At 38.7% G+C, this 22125-nt stretch overlaps 1 protein-coding gene across 1 annotated transcript; it reads right to left on the reverse strand.

Moving 5' to 3' along the window:
* Positions 1–3368: 3368 nt before the first annotated feature.
* Positions 3369–19327, reverse strand: TADA1 (transcriptional adaptor 1). Its single transcript, XM_063105531.1, has 8 exons — positions 19055–19327; positions 14958–15049; positions 14591–14656; positions 10546–10643; positions 8887–9096; positions 7447–7598; positions 5344–5506; positions 3369–4581 (listed from the first exon to the last, which is right to left on the reverse strand). The coding sequence occupies exons 1-8, from the start codon at positions 19126–19128 to the stop codon at positions 4429–4431; spliced, it is 1008 nt and encodes a 335-aa protein (XP_062961601.1). The 5' UTR covers positions 19129–19327; the 3' UTR covers positions 3369–4428.
* Between the last annotated feature and the right edge of the window lie 2798 nt (positions 19328–22125).

Consider the following 22125-nt stretch of genomic DNA (forward strand, 5'->3'; position numbering starts at 1 on the left):
TCTGGTTGGCAGCTAGACTTTTTTAGGGTCTCTAATGGCCTGTTTTTTTCATTATATTTAATGATAGGGCAAAGTTACACAAAGCTCTTCTGTTTCTCAGGCTGCCTGCAGAAGAAGTCACTGTAAATTATCTGCTGTCTACATGGTACAAAGTCCATTGACTCATCTGATACTTGTGTTAGTTTCTTTAATAGTTTTATCACAAGGGTGGTGGGAGGGCTTGGGCCTTTAACCACAGCTGTTTCAAGACTTCAGTCTTCTGCCCTACAGGAACAGGTGGGAGGTCATGGAATTTTTACACTAAAATAATTTGCATTCCCACATAGAGTGAGTATTATAAAAACATTCCTTCAAAGCTATCTACGCTACAAAAAATATGCCAGAACCTCATAGAGAAAGCCATCGCTAGAAATGTTACTCCGGTATCAAATCTGGGTTACAGGCTACCATAACCACTTATCCTTCCTGTAGACTCTGCTCACCTGTATATTATAAACTGTTCTTGGCATCTTGAAAGACCTATTTCTGCTCAGGTACTCAATTTCCTGTTAGTCACCCTTCTGATCTTCTTAAAACATTTTACCCCCAAGGGGGGAAAATTTCTCTTAACTTCTAGTATCTGAATGACTCTCAATATTTGAATTGTTTCCCCATTTGCTTTTACCTCTACTGTATTCTTGGTCATCTCAAATGTCATCTAAACCCAGCTACTTCCCATTCCAGAAGTTTCCATTCCCTCTAGTTCTACTTAATTTGTCCTCCACTGTCCTGGTTGCTGGCCCATTTTTCTCTGTATCCTATTTCAATTGTTTTGGGGGGCTTGAAATGTTTCACAAGGCCTGATTTTGGGTTCCTGCGTTGGAGCCATAGGTATCTTGCCGAGAAGAGTAGGAAATGGGTTTGACTCCTATTTCATTCCACCATCACCTCCTTAAGTCTCATCATCAGCTGAGAGATGATGCCTTACAGGTTGCATAGCACTGGAACTTTCCTAGAGTAATGGCTGTACTGTCAGGGTTTTTCTGGGCTCTTTCTTCCACTGACTTAATTATAATCTATGCCTAACAGAGCCCCAGTACAACTATTTTGCAGAATGGCTATTACCCTAGAATTACTATAGCACATATTGAGACATAGTTGTACTCCCTAGTAGGTAGGAACTGACCCCAACAATAAACTTTGATAATAAAGACAATAGGCTATGGTGGTTTTATTTATACCTGTTAGCATTGTGAAAAGTTACATTTCAAGCTGTTGTCTACACTTTATTCTCCATCCAGTTTGGTACCAATATATCACATCTTTGAATCGAATAAAAGGTGTTCCTGGGATGCAGAATAAGTAATGGTGTTTTTGAAGACAAAGGGAAGAAAAATGTATGTGCTTTTAAACTGGCCTTTAAAGGTAGGGGAAGTCTGGCATAAATAGCTCTGTCCTCGGTCATGTTTTGGATGCTCAGGAATGGTACATTATAAAAATAACATGAAAGAAATCCATAAAGGGATATGAATTTAAAATGAGTGAAAACATGCTAAAAAATCGATGGGTAGAAAAGAGAACTTGGTATCCTGTTTTCGTAAATTTCTTTAAAAATGAAAATATTATGGACTCATAAGCCCTTTTATTTTGTGCTTTTAGTAAAAGTCTTGACAATTTACCATGCACATAGGCTCAAGTAGTATAGTCTCCAAGAATAATGTAGAAAACATTTTTTTTTTTTTTTTTTTTGTCGTTTTTTCGTGACCGGCACTCAGCCAGTGAGTGCACGGGTCAGTCCTATATAGGATCCGAACCCGCGGCGGGAGCGTCGCTGCGCTCCCAGCGCAGCACTCTACCAAGTGCGCCACGGGCTCGGCCCTAGAAAACATTTTACTTTTCCTTTTTAAACCATCAGAATTAAATGCTGCACCAATCTCTTGGCCACAGCCCTCCAAGTCTGACCCCTGACTAACCTTCCTTACCCTTACTCTTCAGGAGGCATTTTGGTATGAGTCGAAGATGTGATAGGACTAAGGCATTTATCAATGGTCAAAGGAGATTCATCTAGCTGATAATTTGTGAAAATTGGGAAGATCCCAGTCACTTCAGGCAATAAGAAGTGCTTGAGGAACTTTGTGCTTGGTTGATCACAGCAGAGGGTGGTAAGAATGTGTGCTCAGCCAACCCTCAGCCTGCCTGCTAAAGTATGGCAGGCCTTCTCAAACCTGGTTTTGCACAGTGATAGACCTGTTGCTAAAAGACAGTTAATGAAATTCCCGCAGAAGAAATAAGCTTTATTCTAAGTCTGGAATTATATGGTTTCTAACATTTTTTTCCTCATTGAAACAATTATTTTTCTAGATGATGCTTGATAGTAAGCACTCATTTCTTAACCTAATCATAGAAGAGATTACACTCAGGATCCCATAGCTGGCGATGGTGTTAAAAATGGAGTCAGCCTTTGGTGGAACAGAGAAATTAGTGTCTTTCAGGGCACTCTTGCAAATCCTAAATATTCCTTTCTTCCTGTCCTGCCCTCATCCCCGTCTCTCCACTTAGAAAATGAATTCTTGAGGAAAAGTGGCATGGAGAACAGAACTTATTTGAGTGTAGACCTGAAATATAGGAGGCAAAGTGAGTGAGTCATCTGGCATTCTTGATCCCACCAGGAGCGTAGGTGACCCTAGGACTTTAGTGCAGGTCCTAGAGAGTAGAGATGGATTTTCCTTTTTGGAGTTTCCTCTGTGCTATACAAACCCCTATGGATCCTGCCATTGCAATGGGCAACAGGACATGTTTAGGCTCCTGGCTGCCTCTCCATCTGTGCAACTTATTTTTTTTTTTTTTTAAAGATGACCGGTAAGGGGATCTTAACCCTTGACTTGGTGTTGTCAGCACCACGCTCAGCCAGTGAGCGAACCGGCCATCCGTATATGGGATCCGAACCCGGGGCCTTGGTGTTATCAGCACCACACTCTCCCGAGTGAGCCACGGGCCGGCCCCATCTGTGCAACTTATGATGGAAGTCCAACATGTACTGCCCCAGATACCATTAAAGCCGAGGTGTATGGGTAGTCCAAAACAAAACCACTATATTCATTGGAATATCAGTTCAAATCCAAACCTTAAAAATTCTTGAGTATTATCTCACCTAAAACTCTAAAGGGCTTGTGCCAAGAACTGAAACAGCTGCTTTTTCTTTTCAGTCTTAATCTATATATCACAAAAGGAAGAAATGGTGTATTTTAATTAGAACCTGCTTTTTAACCTTTTTCATCTAGTACATTCTTTTGAAAAGTCTCTGCCAAGATCTCATAAAACTGGGCTTTTCATATTTCTGTAGAAGGCAGTATTCCTTACATGTTTACTTGAATAAACAACAAAAAAGATTTCTCCCAAGAGGTTTATTTGTCACATTTAAAGTACAAAATCAAATACACAGATCCAGATATATAGATCATATATACATATATGTATACACACCCACTACTTAGACCTACACAAACCCATCTATACATTCTAATTTATCCATCAATACTATCTTGAGTAAAAAGCAACATATCTAAAAAAAACAAAGTTGGTTATCAGTAACATTGTCAAATGTAAATTATTTCACTTAATCAATAGAAAGGGTAGGTCATAGGATAGGAGAATTACCAAGCATAAATCCAATTTGTTTATATGAATTTCTTAAAATGCATTCTATAGGAATAGATGAACCTGCCAATCAAAGTCTTCGGGCATATTAAATCCAAAAGAACTTGAGTTATGGGAAGATACTTTATATGGTTAATTAATTGCATTCCAAGAATTTTGTTTGATTTTGGTTTTAAATGCAAAGAAAAGACTATTTTGTCTAATAGTACAGCATTTCCAAGCTATATTTTCTGTGGAGTTGTAATGATGAATAGTTTAAATTGTTCAGGCTATACCTATCTATAGCTGTTAAAAATTAAACTGGTCACTAAAGGAGGTACCTGATTTTTAACACTGTAGGTTATTTCAACCAAAATGCAAGAGCACAGTTCTTCAGGAGAAAAGCTGAAATTTTACTCTTGCCAGATACAGAATATATGATGTCATTAAACACATGAATGTCCTGCTGATCATGGGGACTACGTTATAATAGCTTTTTTGTTCTAGAATGTTATCTATCTTACATGCAGACCATAGGACACTGAGTCTCAGATGCCTAAATATCTCCATTCCAGGCACAGAACTTCATCAGTACCTGCTCCCATAACTGGGACACATATGTACACAGATATGAGTCATTATCCAAGTCAGATTTATTTTAATGGCTTCACAGTAGCAACACAAAATGTACTCGATGTTAAATTTCCATAGGAAAAGTTATATATACACTATACATTTCAGCCTTGAAATGTGCAGCCAAAAAACATTCCATTTTCAGTAATCAGTGAGGGTCCCACACCCTCAAGTCCTAATTTAGCAGAGCAAAAGCCCCTCCTTGGCAGCCAAGCGTTGGCGGTGGACTTGGTCTTGCTGCAGCTCTTCGTGATTTGGATGCCAGAGTTTCATGATGATCCTTTCAATGTTAAGAGCATACACAGTATGTGTAGGAATGACTTCCCTGTGTACCTGGGATTAAAAAATTGGCGTATCTCCAATTACACTTTGGTAGACTTATTTTTCCAACATATAAAAGTAGGGTTTACATCAACAAAACACTCACACAAAGACATACTATCTATAAACTTTAAGTCAGAACCTAACGAATCCCAAATCAGATAACAAAAAAACAAGGAAGTAACAAGGTTCTGAAAAAGAAATAAGGGAACAAGGGGATTTTTTTTTTTTTTCTTTTCTTTCTCTTACTGGGGAGGTAGATGATGGGGGAGATAAATTGGGAAGGACTCCTAGGCTCAAGATTTGAAAAATGAGGCTAGGATTAATGGCTTTAAAAACAAACTATAAAAATTGAAAAACACAAAGCCAAGAAGAGGAAAAAAACGGTGAAAAAATTACAGCTGACCCTTGAGAAACATGGGGATTAGAGATGTCAACCCCCACGTAGTGAAAATTGGAGTATAACTATGGTACCAGTATAAATTTGGTGCAGCACTGTGGAGCCCCTAGTGAGGTGAGAGTGCATTGTTGCCTAAATAGTAGTTAAGTATTTAACTACTAATAGCCTACTGTTAAGCAGGCTAGCTAACTGTTTGGAATGCATGACATACCTAATCAAAAATTTCCAGTATATTTATCGAAAAAAATCTGTGTATGAGTGTACCTGCACAATTCAAACAAGGTTGTTCAGAGGCTTGCTACAGTCTTTGCAGACTTGGAGAATCTTTTTACCTATCCATAAATCTAGGTAAACTGTGAAGAGCCAAGGGTTACCTGCAAAGCTTCAAAAAGGTCGTACATGTTCACTGGAGGCAAAGATGCAGGCAGAGTGTCCCCAGAGCATGCCAGCAGGAGTGCAGCCTGCTGCTCAGCATCATCCGGGGGCAGGTGAGAAGCTGGATTCTGACCAGCACAGGGAGCAGAAAAAGCTGGAGGGCTGAAAAAAATTTTTTCAGAATATTCCAAGCATCTACAATGTACACAACTGAACAACCAGAATAGGAGTGGCCTGCTAGAACATATCTGGCTTAAAAAAATCTTAAAATCAATTAGAAATCTATTCAGTGTACACTGGTTTATCTATTTTAATTTTTAGAGGCAGCCCATCTATCAGGCTAGAAACAAAATATAATCCAACTGTATTTACTCTCCTTCCTCCACAATTTTAAAATATTTACTTAGCTCTGGATACTGAACCAAAATTGTTTCCTGCCCTTAAAGAGCTTCCAGTTGAAAAGAATAATAGATCTTAATTAAAGGAGTATGAAACTGAAAACAAATGACTTGGAGAGGAAGGCAAATGGTACTGGAGACAACAGGTTCATAAATAAAGAGCAAGAAAAGATACAGCACAAAAGAAGCAACAGGCAAAAATGGAGGGTGGAGAAAATTAATGCAGTCTTGCCAATCTCCCAAAATAAAGCATAGATACAAGCTGAGGAGTCAGGCATGATTTTTACATAACAATACAGTAGGAGGTAACCTATACAATTGTGAGGAACAGACAAGGAGGTAAAAGAAAAGAGTGAGGGGGTAACTCAGAGAAGAGCATGGGGAACAGTGAGCGGGAGGAAGCATCAGACAGAAGCAGCCCTGTTAGAGCAACAAGCAGCCCAGAGAGAGGCAGAAGCCCTCCCAGTGACTGGCCAGCTCGAAGTACAGCCAGGGTCAGAGACACTGCTCCCAACATTACCCACTACAACAAGCCACTTTTTTTATTTGTTCTTCTCTAGAAAAGAATGACTTAAAAATGAAAACAATCCCAAACAGACATGTCTGAACAAGATTTAGACAATACATCATCACGCAAAGCAATTTAAACAATGAACCCAACTCAAGATGGTGCTCTTCAAAATGGGCCTTGTGAGCCCTGTAAAGGTCTCCAGAGCCATGAAACAGGCACTGGTACACCGTCTTCCATATGCTGTCAACACTACCTGCTCTGGCCCATTCAGCTTTCCCAACTACACTTCCTGTTTTCCTCTCCTGTTATTTCTTTACCACTATCACTGCCAGCCCTCCCGATCGTACTTTTTACTCTGAACTTGTATCTCCCTGTCACCTCCTTACCTCTCTTCTCCCCAACTAACCAGATACGCGAAGTCCAGAACTCAGAGGAAATTTAGTCACTTCGGTAACCATGAAAATCACATTACTGTTTTTTTCTTTTCCGAAAGCTTAAAATTCAAACTAAATTGTGGGGGAGTGGGGAAGGGAAGGGTGAGAAAGACACATATGGATGAAGGTAACCTAAGTTGCCTCATAAAGGGATGACTCCAGACATGAGAGAGGTCCAGGGAGCCCTCAGTAGAATGAGGAATAGGAATCCCAGATGGGATGAGGGACCAGATCTGCATAACAGGATGCCAAGAGCAATCTGATGACACCTTGCACAGCCACCGTCATGAGCTGCAGCTACAAGAGCCAGATGAGGACCTGAAGAAACATCTATTCCTCCTCCTCCTCTCACTATCAAGAATCCCAGCCTTGACCCAACAATCACAGGCCATGCTTCGATTAAGAGCAGGACCACTTCCCCACCAGGAACTGCCCCTCAAGTGCCATCAGGACACACTGCCCCAGGGAACTACCACATTCCACCTCAAAAAGTGGTGATGCTGGCGGTGCGGAGGGGATCACTTTAAACCCATATGCAGCAGCCAAACTACGGAACTTCACTTCTAAGAAAGAGTATCAAAATAATACACTAGATACTATGCAAGGATGGGAGGTAAGAAAAGAAAATTAATTGTACTGTTGCCAAACGTACTTTAAACCTATAGAAATAATTGATTATTTAACAGTGGTCTATTACACGAGAGTTATGTATCCAACTAGCAAAGGATGGAAGCAAAAATCACAAGACACTTCATTTACCTTTCTATTAAGTTGTTGTAAGCTACTACACTATTCTTCAGGTATGGCTGTGGGGTCACATTACTACCAAAGGCATATTTAAAATGGCCATCTCGTAACCGATAAGCTTTCCTTCTTGACACAACTGATGTCAGTATATCTTTAAGGTGATTCTGTAAAAACAAGAAAAGAAAAATAGCATGATCTCCTCTTTAAAAGAAAATCACAAAACTTCCATTGATCAAAAATGTTTATTGACATTTAGATGGAGATGTGGGAAAGGTTAGCACATGCTAGAACCAAATGAATGTACACTAAAGAGCCACAGACCCATACCAAAGGAGTAGGAGGGTACAGGAAAGCGTGAGACATGCTTCTTTTTATTTACTTGTTTTTAAGATGGGATTGTTCCACATGAAATTTATTTTAGAAGTTTTATGTCTCTAAATTGGTTCCTCTCCCCGAAATGATTTTTAGACAGCTTTAAATAAAATGAAAGCGTGAAGATAAATAAATAATTTTTAATAAAGAAACAAACTACCTTGAAACTTCTATCAAATGGGACAAAAAGTTTCAAGATCTGGTGTTTATTGATTATAATATCAAATCTACCAAATCCTTACACAGAAAGAACCTTGGCTCTCTCAAAAGCCACATAAACTACATATATAGAAAATAAACCCACAAAAATTAGGCACTTAATTTAACTTCTCTTCATTTTTATTGAGAGCCAAGTACATAAGAGAAGGTTGGGGATGTCTGTGAAAATGGAGAGACAGGACTAGTCCCAGCCTACTGTTATTAAAAGGGGAGCCAGAATCAGGCAGAGCGTTTCAATTATACTAATAAGACCATATTTTATCAATACTTCATTATCTAATTTATAATGGATCTTCACACAAAATTCATTTATAACTTCATGAGACAGCTATTATTATCTTTGGGGTACAGATGAGGAAAATGAGGCCCAGAGAACTGGAAGGAATTACCCAATGTTGTCTGATGGTACCTTTGCACTAGAGACCCCAATATATACTTTGTCAAATAACTAAATGAATAAAATGAATGGATGAACAAAATACTGTGCTGAGACAAGAATCCTACTATTTGGACACCAAGTCTATTCCTCTTTAAATGCTGTACTACAGCAAAAACAAGTGACTTTAATCTTTAGGATTTTCAAACTCGTTTCTGTCTTTAAAAATTGTACCCTTGTTCAAACACCAGATCAAGCTGAAGTATTATGCCATAAGTAAACTTTTTAAAAAGCTTAGTCTATTAACTGAAGGCAATTCTTTGGATTGTGATGTGTTTCTCCTCTCAAAGGAAAACTTCAACGATCACAATTTTGTGAAATCAGAGTGACATTTTAGTTCTTTTCTTGCAATATCAACTTTAAACAACACATACAAGCTTGTCACATTCAATCTGTAAAATTATTTCTGCCACCAGCAAACCAACCTCCACCGCATAGACAACAGCTGAAACGGCTTCCTCGGTGACGTTGTCCAGCCCATGCTCATAAGCAGTCACTATCATCCTCCCTTCAAGCTGACCGCGAGTGGGAAGCATCATTGTGTGGGAACAAAGTTTCAAGTCGTCATCATCCTGGGGATCCTTTGCCACAAACTGCTGGGCTCCTGACAGGGGATTCTGAGGCTGGAATCTATGCTATGAGTAAGAAAACTTTTCAAAATTATTCATTACAGTGGCAAGTAATAAGACATAAACAAAAGTAACCCATGTATTCGACTTCAGAGCCCACAAATTAATGCCACCGAAACTATACCACAGGGGTTTAAAAAAAAAAAAAAAAAAGTAACTCGTGCACAAATAATCACAGATTCACACACCCATTACATGGCAATAATGAAGACATGAATTAAGGGAAATAATGATAGTATGCATAAGTTTATTCTATTCAGTTAATATCTTGGTGATCACAGAATGTGTGGCCCTGTGCTAAAAATAACAATTAGGTTGAAGATATAGAACTACATTCAAACAAGTAAGAGCATTTCAAGTACAACTGTAAAAAGGTTCTGAAAGTATGAACATATGTATAATTAATGCTTCAATTAAGGCCTTAAAAAGCCTAACCAATATAACAGATCCAATAACAAATATTCCAAGATAATGCTGTGTAGTGTAACTGTTATTTTCTACCTAACAATTTCTCAACTGTTATTTTCTGTCTAACACAGAACCTATCTAAGACATAGTTACACTACTTAAAAGTTTTTCTCAATCTCTTTTCATTCATAAAATCTCAGCCTTCCTCTGGGAGATTCTGAAAGCCCATTCATATTCTCCATCATCACTGGGAGATATGCCCCTAGTAGCTTTTGTTTAGGCCCAAAATACAAGATTTTGTAGTAAGGATGGTTTGTCTCTGTTTGAAGTTTTTATTATAAAAGCAACATTGTTATTTTTCCATTTTCCAAGTATAAAACTATATTTTATATTAAACACTCCTTTTTAAGCCAGGTATGCTTCTCTGGAGATACTGATGTTATCCAGATTGATTATTACTACTCATAAAAAATACAGAGCAAAGGTGTAAAGAAATAAATGTTTGTTGATATTAATCAATTAAGATATCAATATCCAGTCAAACCTATAAAGGGATACTTCGGGGAAACTTTTTTCCCTTCATATTAACTGAAAAAAGGAAGTTACCCTAAAAGGTCTACAAACTTTATAGTCAAATGCCTTCATGACATCTCTAATGGTCTCCAAAAGGCTCAGGGCATCACCAAGAGCCTGTCAGAGGCCTCCAGGCCACCTGAACCTTCAGAACGGATGTCTTCGATCTGAGAAACATTACTCATTCAAGAAAAATATTTAAGAGTAGGAAGAACACAGGCATAGCTTTGAATCACTGAAAATTCATTAAATACTAATGATAACATTAATATTTAAGCAATAACAAACAAGAATTATAAAAATTCAGACACCTAGGAGTTCACAATCCTTGAAATCCTCTTCTCCCAAATCATACCTCCTTTTTTTTTCAACTCTATAACCAGTATTTTAATATTCATTTAAAAAAGTAAAGCTAGTTCCATCACATCAGTACTTAAATCAGTCGTTATCAAAATCTATTGGAGAAGAACCTACATCAAATTTCTGACGAACAGAAGGAAGCTTTTTCTTTCCCTTTGGCTTTCCAGGTTTGGCTGCAGAACCCCCCGTCCAGGGCAAAGATCCAGCACCCTCTATGAGACAGAAAAATAATAACCATAAGTGAAATAATGACAATTGATAACTGCTAAGTTTGTTTTCATTTTGAGCTTAAAAAAAAAAAAGGATGGAATGCTCAAGACATGAAAATAAGTAATAAATGCTTAAATTCAAATTTTTTCTTTCCACTTTTCTAAAGTTATAAATCCTCTCAAATCACAATTTTTTTCCTAGCTGTAACTACAATTATTTTTTTAGAAAGAGAAATTTGGTTTTTTTTGTTTTTAATTAATGTTTATTAAGTGGTTTGTTTATGAGTAGTAGTAGTATTATAAAAGTAGGACAGAATTTTCTAGTCCAAGATGGTGAACTGAGCACATATATTTACCTCCTTCCTCTCTCTTCCAAGATCCTACTAAAAATGATAGTAGAGGAAGGTAAATGGCACACATCCACAACAAAGATAAAAAAGAAAATGAGTGACTGACAAGATAAGATCTCAACATATTTCTAAGACAGACTAAAAGGGTGTGACTTACAAAGCAGAAACATGGAAGTTGTAACCTAGGCTGCAGAAGGAAGGTGGCAAATGGCACAAGGAAGCAAGTCAACCTGCCTAATAGAAACCCACTAAGAATCTGGATTTGGAGAACATAAGTACAGTGGAAACTAGGAGAGGTCAATATGGCTAAAAACAAGATTAATGGAAGGAAGGACTGTATTCAAAAAATCATACACATAAACTCCTTTTCTCTCACTCTGAGGACTGGGCTCAGTACAAAATAAAATATGGGGCCTCTTGTTCAAAAACTAAGAATTTCAAGATGACAGTACAGTACAGCACCAAACCAAGTGCAGGGCCCGTCTGTGCAACTGCAGCTCACATGCCCATGCAGCCCTGCTTGCTCCATGCACAGCTTTCATCATGCACAGAATGACACAGAGCAGGACATTTATAATAGGTGGGTGGTAAGGTGGGAAGGGATGGAGGACTCTTCCATAGTTAAACTGAACAAAATTTCTGGGATCTATTAAGGTAGTTGGTATGGATGTTGGTACCCTAGTGCAAAGCTCTCCGTATACTGGTATTTGGGAGACCCCCGGTTTAATGGATTGCTTTCTGTCAGCTCACTCTAAAGCAAAGTCTCCAGGTAGTTTTATGCTTCATTCTTAAATATGAAAAGGACAACAATGAATCACTAGACATTTAACAATATTCTGTAACATGGTAAGAAAGACCAAGCTAAACAAACAACAGAGGTCCTAGAGAGAGAATGCAAAAGGACGTTGAAAAATTTCTAACTGGTATCTTTAAACAGTTTGAGAAGACATGTATCCATAAAACAAGAGGATGCTATAAAAACTGCTGAATTAAAGAATTAATTAAACAGAAAGGCTAAAAGAGTTGAGGAAATCTCATAAAACACAAAGAATTAGACAAAGAGATTTCAAAAAACAGTAAATCCAGAAATAGATTTAAGCAACTTTGAGGGGCTATGGCAGTCCCACCAGAAGAACAAAAACAAAAGTAGTTGCCTTTGTGAATAAGTCTGGGGGTACAAAGAAGATTTCATCATAAAACCTCTGTTACAGATTTTTTTTAAAAACCATGAACATATATTGTTTAACATAACAACAACAAAAATGTAATACAAAAGCTCATTCTAGTACACTTGGAAAAAAATACCCAAAACATTATTTTAGGAAAGAAAAAAAAAATCACCCATAATCCTAGTAAAATGTTACTACCATTTTGATATCTTTAGGAAGAAAAGTTTCTAAAGCTTTGAAAAGTTTACAACTTCCAAGTTCCTCAGTTAAAAAAGAACTCTTTGGAAAGTCAAGTTCTTCTCCATCAGTCTCCAGATCTCACTTGATAAGGTCAGCCAATCTTAGATGATTTTCTGAAGAAATCTATTCCTGATAATGAAACTAGATGCTAGGTGATGATAAGAAACTAGGCTGAACCTGCTGATGCAAAGGAGCAGGCCTGCAAACTCAGAGCTTACACACTCTGCTGTGTGGCCAAACACTGTGGGTGAGGAAGCAAAGCATGGTAAGGACCGACCCCGACAAAGGGAGGGCTTTTCAGCAGCAGTCACATTTCAGTTTTGATCCAATACTTCCACTTACCAGCTGCACAGGCCCTCAAGCAAGTTTTCTTTTTTTTTTTCCTGAAGTGTGTTTCCTTATCTATGAAAAGAGGCTAACACCTAACCTCAGAGTTGCTGTGAGAATTAAAGATAATGCATGTAAAGTGTCTAGCATAGTCACTCAATAAATATTTACTATTAAAGTCATTTTTTCTGCCTAGCTTAGAAAAACAGAAAACAATCCATTTACAGTTAACTTCAAAGAACTGTATTTTACTTTTAATAGAAATCATTCTCTTTGTTGTAGTAAATATTACTTTCATTTTGATGAAGTAAATTTTAGGTATTCAACGGAGAAATACATTCTCAAATTCCAAATGTGATGCTTCTTCACTTATTTTAAAATATCAAAGGTTTTTAATTAAAATCAGCCATCTGTACTTACTAATTCCTTCATATTTATCTGGCATTATTTCCTTATAAAAGCACTTTTTTACATGTTCTTTCATCTGCTTTTTCATAATCCTATAGGGTAGATATTACTGTACCTATTTTATACATATACAAGTTAAGAAATTCCAAGTAATTAATTGTATTATGTAAGCTAATGGTAATATCTAAACTTGAACCCATGTCTCTTGACTCCTATCAACCACGATTTTTATTTCTGATCATTCCACCTATCTTTTGGGTGTGTCTGGCACTTTACAGTATACCTACCAAAAAGTAAGAACTTGTCCTCACAATGTTGGATTTTCTGATCAAATTAAATTTTATACAACAAAGTGGATTATCTTTATGATCTAACTTTGGACATAAAAGAGGTATGGCTAAAGTCACTTCTATTTAAATTAAATAGAACATCAAAAATCTAATATAGTGTGGGGATGTGCAGTGGCAGGTATGGTGAGGGGTGAGGGAAGCAGCCACTACTCCCCAACACCAACCTCCACAAACAGACGCTCACTGTTTACTACACTCCACCTCAGTAGCAACTTCAAGGGAGGAAGAATTAGGCATTTGGAGATCTTATGTGAATTCTTTATCACACAATAGAAGTTAGCGGAGAGAGACATACAAAATACCAGCCTTTTTTAGATGGTACATGCGCTTTTGATATATGATCACCAGGATCACCTCAGGCCTGTAAAAAAATCTACAGCAGGAGGTATCTGCTAACTTAAGTTTTTAACAAAGTCAAGGACAACTTTTATCAGGAGGGAAGTTTTCAATGCATTTAATTTTCTTTTTTTTAACTGACTGATTAAAATAAAATGGTTGAAAGAGGTGACACGTAACTTAATCTGCCACTTAAGACGAAAAATTTGGGGTAGAGGGATCAGTGTTTCTATTTATACCTCTTTAGGTTGCAGTAACAGGTTTAGTTTTCACCTACATCCCCAATGTGCTGCTACCTCCCCTACCTACTGTTCCCCACCAATAATTTGCCCAACAGAAATGCTGAAGCTCTAACCTTCCAGGTGCTGATATCTTACTTATGAATACAAGTGAAAGTCCAAGTTTCCAACATATGTTGTGGTTTCCCCTCTCCATAATTCATTTCCCCTACCTCTACTAAATACCTTCTCCTAACACCAATGACTCCTCTTCATTCCCCTCACCCTCTTCCTTACTTCTCATTTACTTAAGTAATCTAAAATGTAGCTGAGTGGGGAGTAAAGACCAAAAGTCAATATAAGTACAGGGAAATCAGGTGCTCTGAAAAGGTTCTGTAGAAGAATGTGTATCTACATAATAAAATTTTTCTTCTGAGAAGTTCAAAAACCATTCATTTGCAAACACCAGATGTGTCTGATAGAGGAAGCGAAAGCCTAGGGCTCTGTAGCTTTGCCAACTGACATACACTAGAAGTATTTCCACTCCCTTACCTGGTGTAGAAACCAAAATCTGACAACGCGTTAGAATGGCCAGGAGGAAATCGTTGTGAGAATGGACTGAAAAAGGGAAGATTGTTACAAGTCAAATACAGAATTTTTCTTTCTTTTCTAGCCCCTGAGGAAGCAAGCAGACAATATATTTTCAAAATAAGGAAACCACTACTTTAGCTTGTAAGGATTTTGGATGTCCCCTACTCCACCATTCTTTACCCTTAATTTTAAATATCCACATTTTTAAGATAACCTTACACAATACTAAAACCAAAATTTATTTTTCAAAAAGAAAAAGCACTTTAATTTATGGCAAATCTGGGGAAACTTCAAAACAGTAAAATAACTCCCCAGATAATTATTTTACCATTATCCTGTGTGAGAAGTCTATGAGCTTCAAGGTCAAACTCTTCTTTGCTGATCTTCTGCTTGAACCACAACTTTAAGTTAGCCCAGTATCTGCAGAGGCAGAAACAACATTAAGAACCACAGATTTTGCTTCTTCCCCAAGTTCACCTTGCCTGTTCCAACTTCCAGGAAAGGAAATTTTGCATTCCCTAGTGTTACGGGCTGAACAATATCCCCCTAAAATTCATATGTTGAAGCCCTAACTCCAGTACCTCAGAATATGTGCCTGTATTTGGAGATAGGGCCTTTAAAGCGGTAATCAAATTAAAATGAGACCATTAAGATAAGCCCTAACCCAATGACTGGTGTTCTTCTAAAAAGAGGAGATTAAGATACAGACACAGAGAGACACCAGACATGTGCACATACAGGGAGACAACCATGTGAACCCACAGCGAGAAGAATGTCATCTGTGGAAGACAGGCCTCAGAAGAAACCGAATCTGCTAACACCTTGACCTTGGATTTCAAGCCTGCAAAACTGTGAGAAAATTAATTTCTGGTGTTTAAGAGAACCAGTCTGTGCTACTTTGTTTTGCAGGCCCAGCAAACTAATATATCTAGGAATCAGAATACGAACAACAAAACCAAAAGGAAAGCCCTCCCTAAAAGGGGACTGGCAGGTAGACACAGGACTGGACTCACGATTCACTTAGCCAAAAATCACAGCTGTACCTTTTCTTCTCACTGACACCCTTCTAAAAGACCTACTCTCCAGAATCCTGCATTAAGATTTATATTTTTAAATGTATCTGTGTTTTATGGGGAAGGGAATGGTTATTAACACTTATTCTGGGTCATGTCTTTCCGTTCAGATGAACTCAAGTTTTAATCCAGCCAATTGAAGAAATGGGTTCCTAAACATCTTGCCACAAAGACAAGACCTGTGAATATGAAAAACCTAGTAGTTTTTAAAGTGAAAACCAAGACCTAATAATAAAAATTACTAGGTAACTTGAAGAAAAAAAAAATGATTTAACCTTTTATCCTTAACAACATTGTTAGAAATAGGAGTAAAATATATGATTTTTCACATCCACAACCCTTCAGTGCTTAAGGAAGCTGCTTCTTGTTCACAGAACAAGATTAAAAATTACTCAGTACATGTCTTATCTCTTTCAATTCAGGCTCACCTACGTTCTAATACTCATCTGAGTTCCTAACAGGAAAAGAAAAAAAAAAAAATCAGATTGCTAAACAAGCTGGTTTAATGCTCTCACTGCCACACCGTACCCATGGCAGGGCTTCTCCTGTATGTAGATTAGCTTCAAGTCCTCTTAGTGTGTATCGCTGTAGGCAACTGGCTATTTATACATGTAATTGTATGCAAAGCTTTGGGTTCCTTGCATTTTTCTTTTCAGGAGAAAACCCATAGCTTTTATGAAGTCTTAAAGTTAACCAAGACCCATGACCATTCAGGGCCATTTCACTCAACAGCATAACATGTTTAGCTCTAGAGTCTGGCACCCAGTTCACTACTCATTAGGCAATAGGTCAATAGTAACTTCCCAACAGTGAACGATGTCATACTTAAACAAAAGACAGTAACATTAATGAAATAAAATAAAGTTCCACAGAAAACCAAAGGACTTTTCCTATCCCATTCTATCTGACAAAAGAGGAGAAAAATTTTATTATTCAAAAATCCTGTCACTATTTTACCAGAAAGATGCAAATGTAACCATATTTGGAGTGAGTGACCTTGTTCCAGAACTAAGACAAGGTTCTACTGGGAAGCTCTACCAACAGAGCTCCTGTGGCAAACTTTCTAGCCCAAATAGCCAGAGATGGCTAAAATGATTTGGAAGACTTGCTCCCCAATCCTGGTCCCTGTGTTAACTCACTGTATAAACACAGACAAATGACTGTTTCCCTCCACAATACCAAAAACAAAGTTTGTCAACCTCTATGAATCTAAGAATAATGGGTGACAAGTGTAAGTAGGTCAAACTAGGAAGCACTGGAGATACCTGAAGAAAATTAAATAACATATGACCAAGTCCTCCAAAAAATTAAGCACCTATTTGAACATGACACTCTACTGGGTACTATACAAAGTGAGTTAGCTAGCAAAGCCTAGCTGATGTGAGCACACAGCCTGACCCAGTTAGACAGAGGACATATGAACCACTGGATAAATAGGGAACAACTCACATGCAGGCTCCTTGTATAACTTTATATGTTTTACCTACCACCAAGGACCACATTTAAATGCTCAGGTTGTACAAATCATGCTCATGGAGGAAATAAGATAAATAACTATATAGCAATATTACAGACTATTTAACTGTCACTTTTTAAGATGCAGAGGGGGGAAAGGACAATGAGAGAATGCAAACACTAATATAGAACAATACAATACTGTACCATTAACTGTTCCTAGCCAAATATCTCTTTTGATTGCATTGTTAGTGGGGATTCACACTACAGATGCACAAAATTTAGCTTCAGCATGTCCTTCAGATTTACTTAGTATGTAAACCTTCACTTTCAAATATTTGTAAGCATTCTAGATGGAACAGAAGGAAAAGTCTACCATTGTGCTTAAAAAACATAAATGGTATCAGTCAGTATTATAAAGTAAAAAGCTAAAGTAATAATGAGGGTGAAAGCTCTCGATTTTACCCATTAAAATAATTTAAAATTAATTAAGCAAGCAAAGAATACACGGATCATAAATATGAATATTAAAAGATAACTTTTAAGCAGAACATCTTGTCTTTGGGAGTTAACAAATGTTTACGAAAATTAAATAATTATACTAAAGTAACAGATTAGGTTTTAATTGTAGACTTTGTATTTGTTTGATTTATTAGTATCTTGTTAGGACGAAAAGCTGACTGTGGACTCTGACACCCCAATATCTCAAAAGAAGTAAAAATTCCAAAAATCACGTATGACATCCAAGCTAAGTAACTTCAATCCAGTCATAATAAATATACAGAGAGAAATGAAAACAAGAAGGGTTGGAGAAAAAGTATTACCAAACACCTTGCTCCTCCACCAACGTCATTTAAAAGCAAGCATCTACTGAGTAATGCAAATATGTAGCATACCACAGAATCCATTTAACAGCAACAACACAGGTACTATAATTTTAAACGTTTAAAACTGCTTCCGATATTTTCGAAAAATAGAATTGTAATAACATGTTTTGAAAAATTTTCAAACTCGTCTTGTATCGTTTTATGACATTATTTGGCTTCGGCCTTGGATGAATACTGATTTTATCCTTGGTCTTTCAGCACTAACCCCGACTGTGTACTAGGTCCCCTACTATAACAGGGGTGAAGGTCTGGCTGGGCGCCTCTGGGGTCTTTCACAAACCCTGTAAGGCATCACAGCCGGAAATCAGAAGCGTGGGGCCCAATCCCGGCAGTGACTTTGGCAGAGTTACTTAAACCTCGCTAGGTCTGTCTCCTCATCTATCAAACAGGAATGACTGTACCTACCTCACATCTGTCGTGAGGATTAGATAATACATTTAGAGCGCTTAAAAGGTGTTAAAATGTCTGCTACTGCTATCATCACTATAATCCTAGTAGTGTTCGGTGCCTATTATTTTACCCGAGGGTCCGTCTGCCTTCCGAAATTGCTGTCAAAGGGCTTATCAATAATGCCTAGCATATCACACGAGAATAATAAACCTCCGCCTCCGGGAAGCCCTCCGGGGCGGGCCGTCGTGCGCGGTGGGCCGGGTCTCGCTCGGCTCCAGGCCCGCTCCCGCGTCCACCGCCCCTCGGCCCTGCACAAGGCTCCGCATCTGTTCAAAGGCCCTTGGGCGTGAAGTGCGCTTCTCTCGCCCCACCCACGGTAGAGTCCTGGGCGAAGGCACCCGCCCTGGTCCCCAAGACGCCAAGCAGGCCCGGCCCCTCCAGCGGGGTGAGTCCAGGTAGCCCGCCCCAGCCCGGCCCAAGAAACCCAGAGGCCCCGTCGCCGCGGACGCAGGCTGCATAGGCCTCGGGGCAGTGGGGGGCGTCTCCGGAGTGAGTCAGCAGCCCGAGGCCAGGAGAACACCCGCGCGTAGGCCCGGAGGCTGCGCCCGAACAGCTCTTACTGTTTTACGTTATCCCCCAGGGCCTCGCTCAAGTTCTTCTTGGCCGCTTCCAGCTCGCTCACAAAGGTCGCCATTGCTCCGCGCGTCTCAGCCCGACCGCAGACCGCCCAGCCACGGCGACCAACAACCGAAAAACCAACTCGGCGGAGGGCCACAGCACTGAAGGCTAATTCTGCACCCGTCTGTCCCGCCCCCAATCACGCAGAAGACGTTTGTTTGGTTTTCGGCTCCGCCCGCCTTTCTGTAGAGAAGGTGCCTAGCCAAACTCTGCTCTCCTCTCGTTCCTCCCCCGCCCCACAGTCACGTGACCCTCTTTGCCTGGTCCGAGCGTGCAAACTAAACCCGCCCGCCCCGGCCAGCTGCAGCGACCCCTGCGGGGCTGGCGCGTCCCAGCTTTTTCCGTCTGTTACCCGCTGGGCCGGTTCTTACCTTCCACCTGGATGAATACCTTCCCCCTCCGGGTCATAAAGGAAATGCAGTATGACTTTTCTTTTTTTGGCCGAGCGCTAATCAGCTAATAAGCCATTTAATTGATTAATCTTGTTAATTTGCTGCTTCTTCCATCTAAAATATAAGTTCCATGAAGACAGGATTTGTGCTTTTTTCACTGCAGTGTCTCACAGTTCCTAGAGCAGCGCCTGGCCCATAGTGCACGCCCAATAAATGTTTGCTAGGTGAATGAAGTAATTATGAAAAACAGTGGAAATACACTGAAAGATAAAGATAAAAGAAAGAAAAAGTGTTTTTTGATTCTCGGACAAACGCTTTTAACTGAGCTGATTTCTCCCTCATCCTCTACCCTCCCCATAACTTACAACCATACTCTGTTCAATTTTGCCTCTTTTTTTTTAAGACTTACACTGCATTTACCTGTAGTATTACATCGTCTTTATAATCACAATTTTAATGACAGCGTACTAAATACTCCACACATAGAATGTTCACAGTAACTTTTTTTCCCAGTTGTTAGACTGATGGTTTCCATTTTTTCTTTATTAAGAGCAGTACTGTAATAAACTTCTTTATGGATGAAGTTTTTTCTCTTTTAGGATTGATTCTTATTTTAGGATAGAGTACCACAAATAGAATTACTGGATGAAATAATAAAAATATATGTAAGTGTCTTGGTGCACATTGTCAAATTGCCTCCCAAAGATTTAACAGAATCCCAAATGGCTTTTAAATTGTGTGTAGTTTCTCCACAGAGGTCCCCTCAAGCTTACTCATTTATTCAACTTCATTGTGGCTCTCCCAACCCCAAACCCACCAGCTTGGCGCTCTTTGCAGTGTCACCTTCTCTTCACTTGAATAGAATTTATTCGGCGAGCTCCTCTTATGTGCCTGGCACTCAGTGCTGAAATGCAAAGGTGAAAAAGGCAAATAAAGTCTTTCTTTCTGGTATTTCTTTCTGGAGTTTCATAAGGTAAAAATCTCTGTGGAGTTTCTTATTCATGAAAGCTTGACCCCTGTGTATCAGTCTGTTCCTGTTGCTTATGACAAAATACATGGAACTGGGCAATTTATAAAGAAAACAAAATTTATTGCGTATAGTTTCAAAGCCTAGGAAGCCCAAAGTCCAGGGAACACATCGGGTGAAGGCTTTCTTTGGTAGTGACTTCAATGACGGCAGATTATCACATTGCAAAATTGTGGAGCAGAGAGCAGAGTAACCACCTCATTCACTCTTTTTAAAGCCCTACAAACCATGCCCATTGCCACCATTTTTAATCCATTCATTATGGCATGGTCCTGCAATCTAATCACCTCTTCAAGGCCCCACCTTTCAGATACCATAATAGGATTTCCCACCCTCAACTGTTACAGTGGAGATTAAGTTTTGGGGGGATATTCAACCCGAGGCACTCTGTTTACTTAATTCTCAATTCCGTATTTTATTAATCTCTGGTTTTTGAAAATTAGGATTTTTTTTTATTGTGAATAGAACACTTAACATGAAATCTACCCTTTTAAAAAATTTTGAGTGTGCAATGCACTAATGTTGAGTATAGGTACGATATTGTACAGCAGATTTCTGGAGGCTATTCAACTTGCTTGACTGGAACTTTATGATTAGTAACTCCACATTTCCCCTCCCCCAGCTTCTCATAACCACATTCCAGTCTTTGGTTCTATGAATTCGACTATTTTAGATACCTCATATAAGTGGGATCATGTAGTGTTTGTCTTTTTGTGACTGGCTTATTTCACTTAGCATAATGCCCTCAAGGTTCATCCATGTTGTCACATATTGCAGAATTTTCTTCTTTTTTAAGGCTGATAGTCCATTGTTTGTATATGCCACATTTTCTTTACCCATTCATCTGTTGATGGACATTCAGGCTGTTTCCACATCTTGCCTATTGTGAATAGTGCTGCAATGAATATAGTAGTGCTAATATCTCGTTGAGTTCCTGATTTAAATTCTTTTGGATAAATTTAAATTCTTTCGGACCCAGAAGTGGGATTGCTGGATCATCTGGTGGCTCTATTTTTAATTTTTTGAGAAAGCTCCAGTGTTTTCCATAGTGGCTGCACCGTTTTACATTGTCACCAACAGTGTACAAGGGTTCCAATTTTTCCACTTCCTCACCAACACTTGTCATTTGTTGGCATTAGGAGTTGATGGACTTGATGGAGTTGTGAGCTGTTGCAGCTCTAGAGATTCTGTAATTCTTCTTTTTCCCAGATATGATATTTAGATTCTTTAGACCTACATATAAAGCACTGACTCCTTCTTTACACTGGCAAGGGTCTAGCACAGCAGAAATATTTGACTGACTTTCTTACTCTGCTGACCCATTATTATTGACTCATTGGACGACTTCTCTAAGCACTGTCTGCAAATGTGTGGGTTGTTTGCATTTCAGGAATCAGCAGCTCTGCCTTACTGGAAGGACTCTTACAGTTCAGCTTTACAGTATTACTAATAATATTTATGTTTCCATATTGTACTTATCATTATAACATTTGCTATAATTTTAATACTTATATGGAATACCATGGTACATATGGTACATGCATATGGTAACTATACATATGGTACCCATACACATGGTTATCCTATGGTTCTT

The sequence above is a fragment of the Cynocephalus volans genome, chromosome 8, assembly GCF_027409185.1.
Source record: "Cynocephalus volans isolate mCynVol1 chromosome 8, mCynVol1.pri, whole genome shotgun sequence".
NCBI lineage: Eukaryota > Metazoa > Chordata > Mammalia > Dermoptera > Cynocephalidae > Cynocephalus > Cynocephalus volans.

Excerpts from the sequence above, each read along its gene's own strand:
- TADA1 (XM_063105531.1), bottom strand. The coding sequence starts at position 19,128 with ATGGCGACCTTTGTGAGCGAGCTGGAAGCGGCCAAGAAGAACTTGAGC. Across the intron at positions 15,050-19,054 it reads CTGGGGGATAACGTAAAACA|ATACTGGGCTAACTTAAAGT; the intron begins GTAAGAGCTGTT and ends CTGCCTCTGCAG. Across the intron at positions 4,582-5,343 it reads ACCTTTTTGAAGCTTTGCAG|GTACACAGGGAAGTCATTCC; the intron begins GTAACCCTTGGC and ends TTTTAATCCCAG.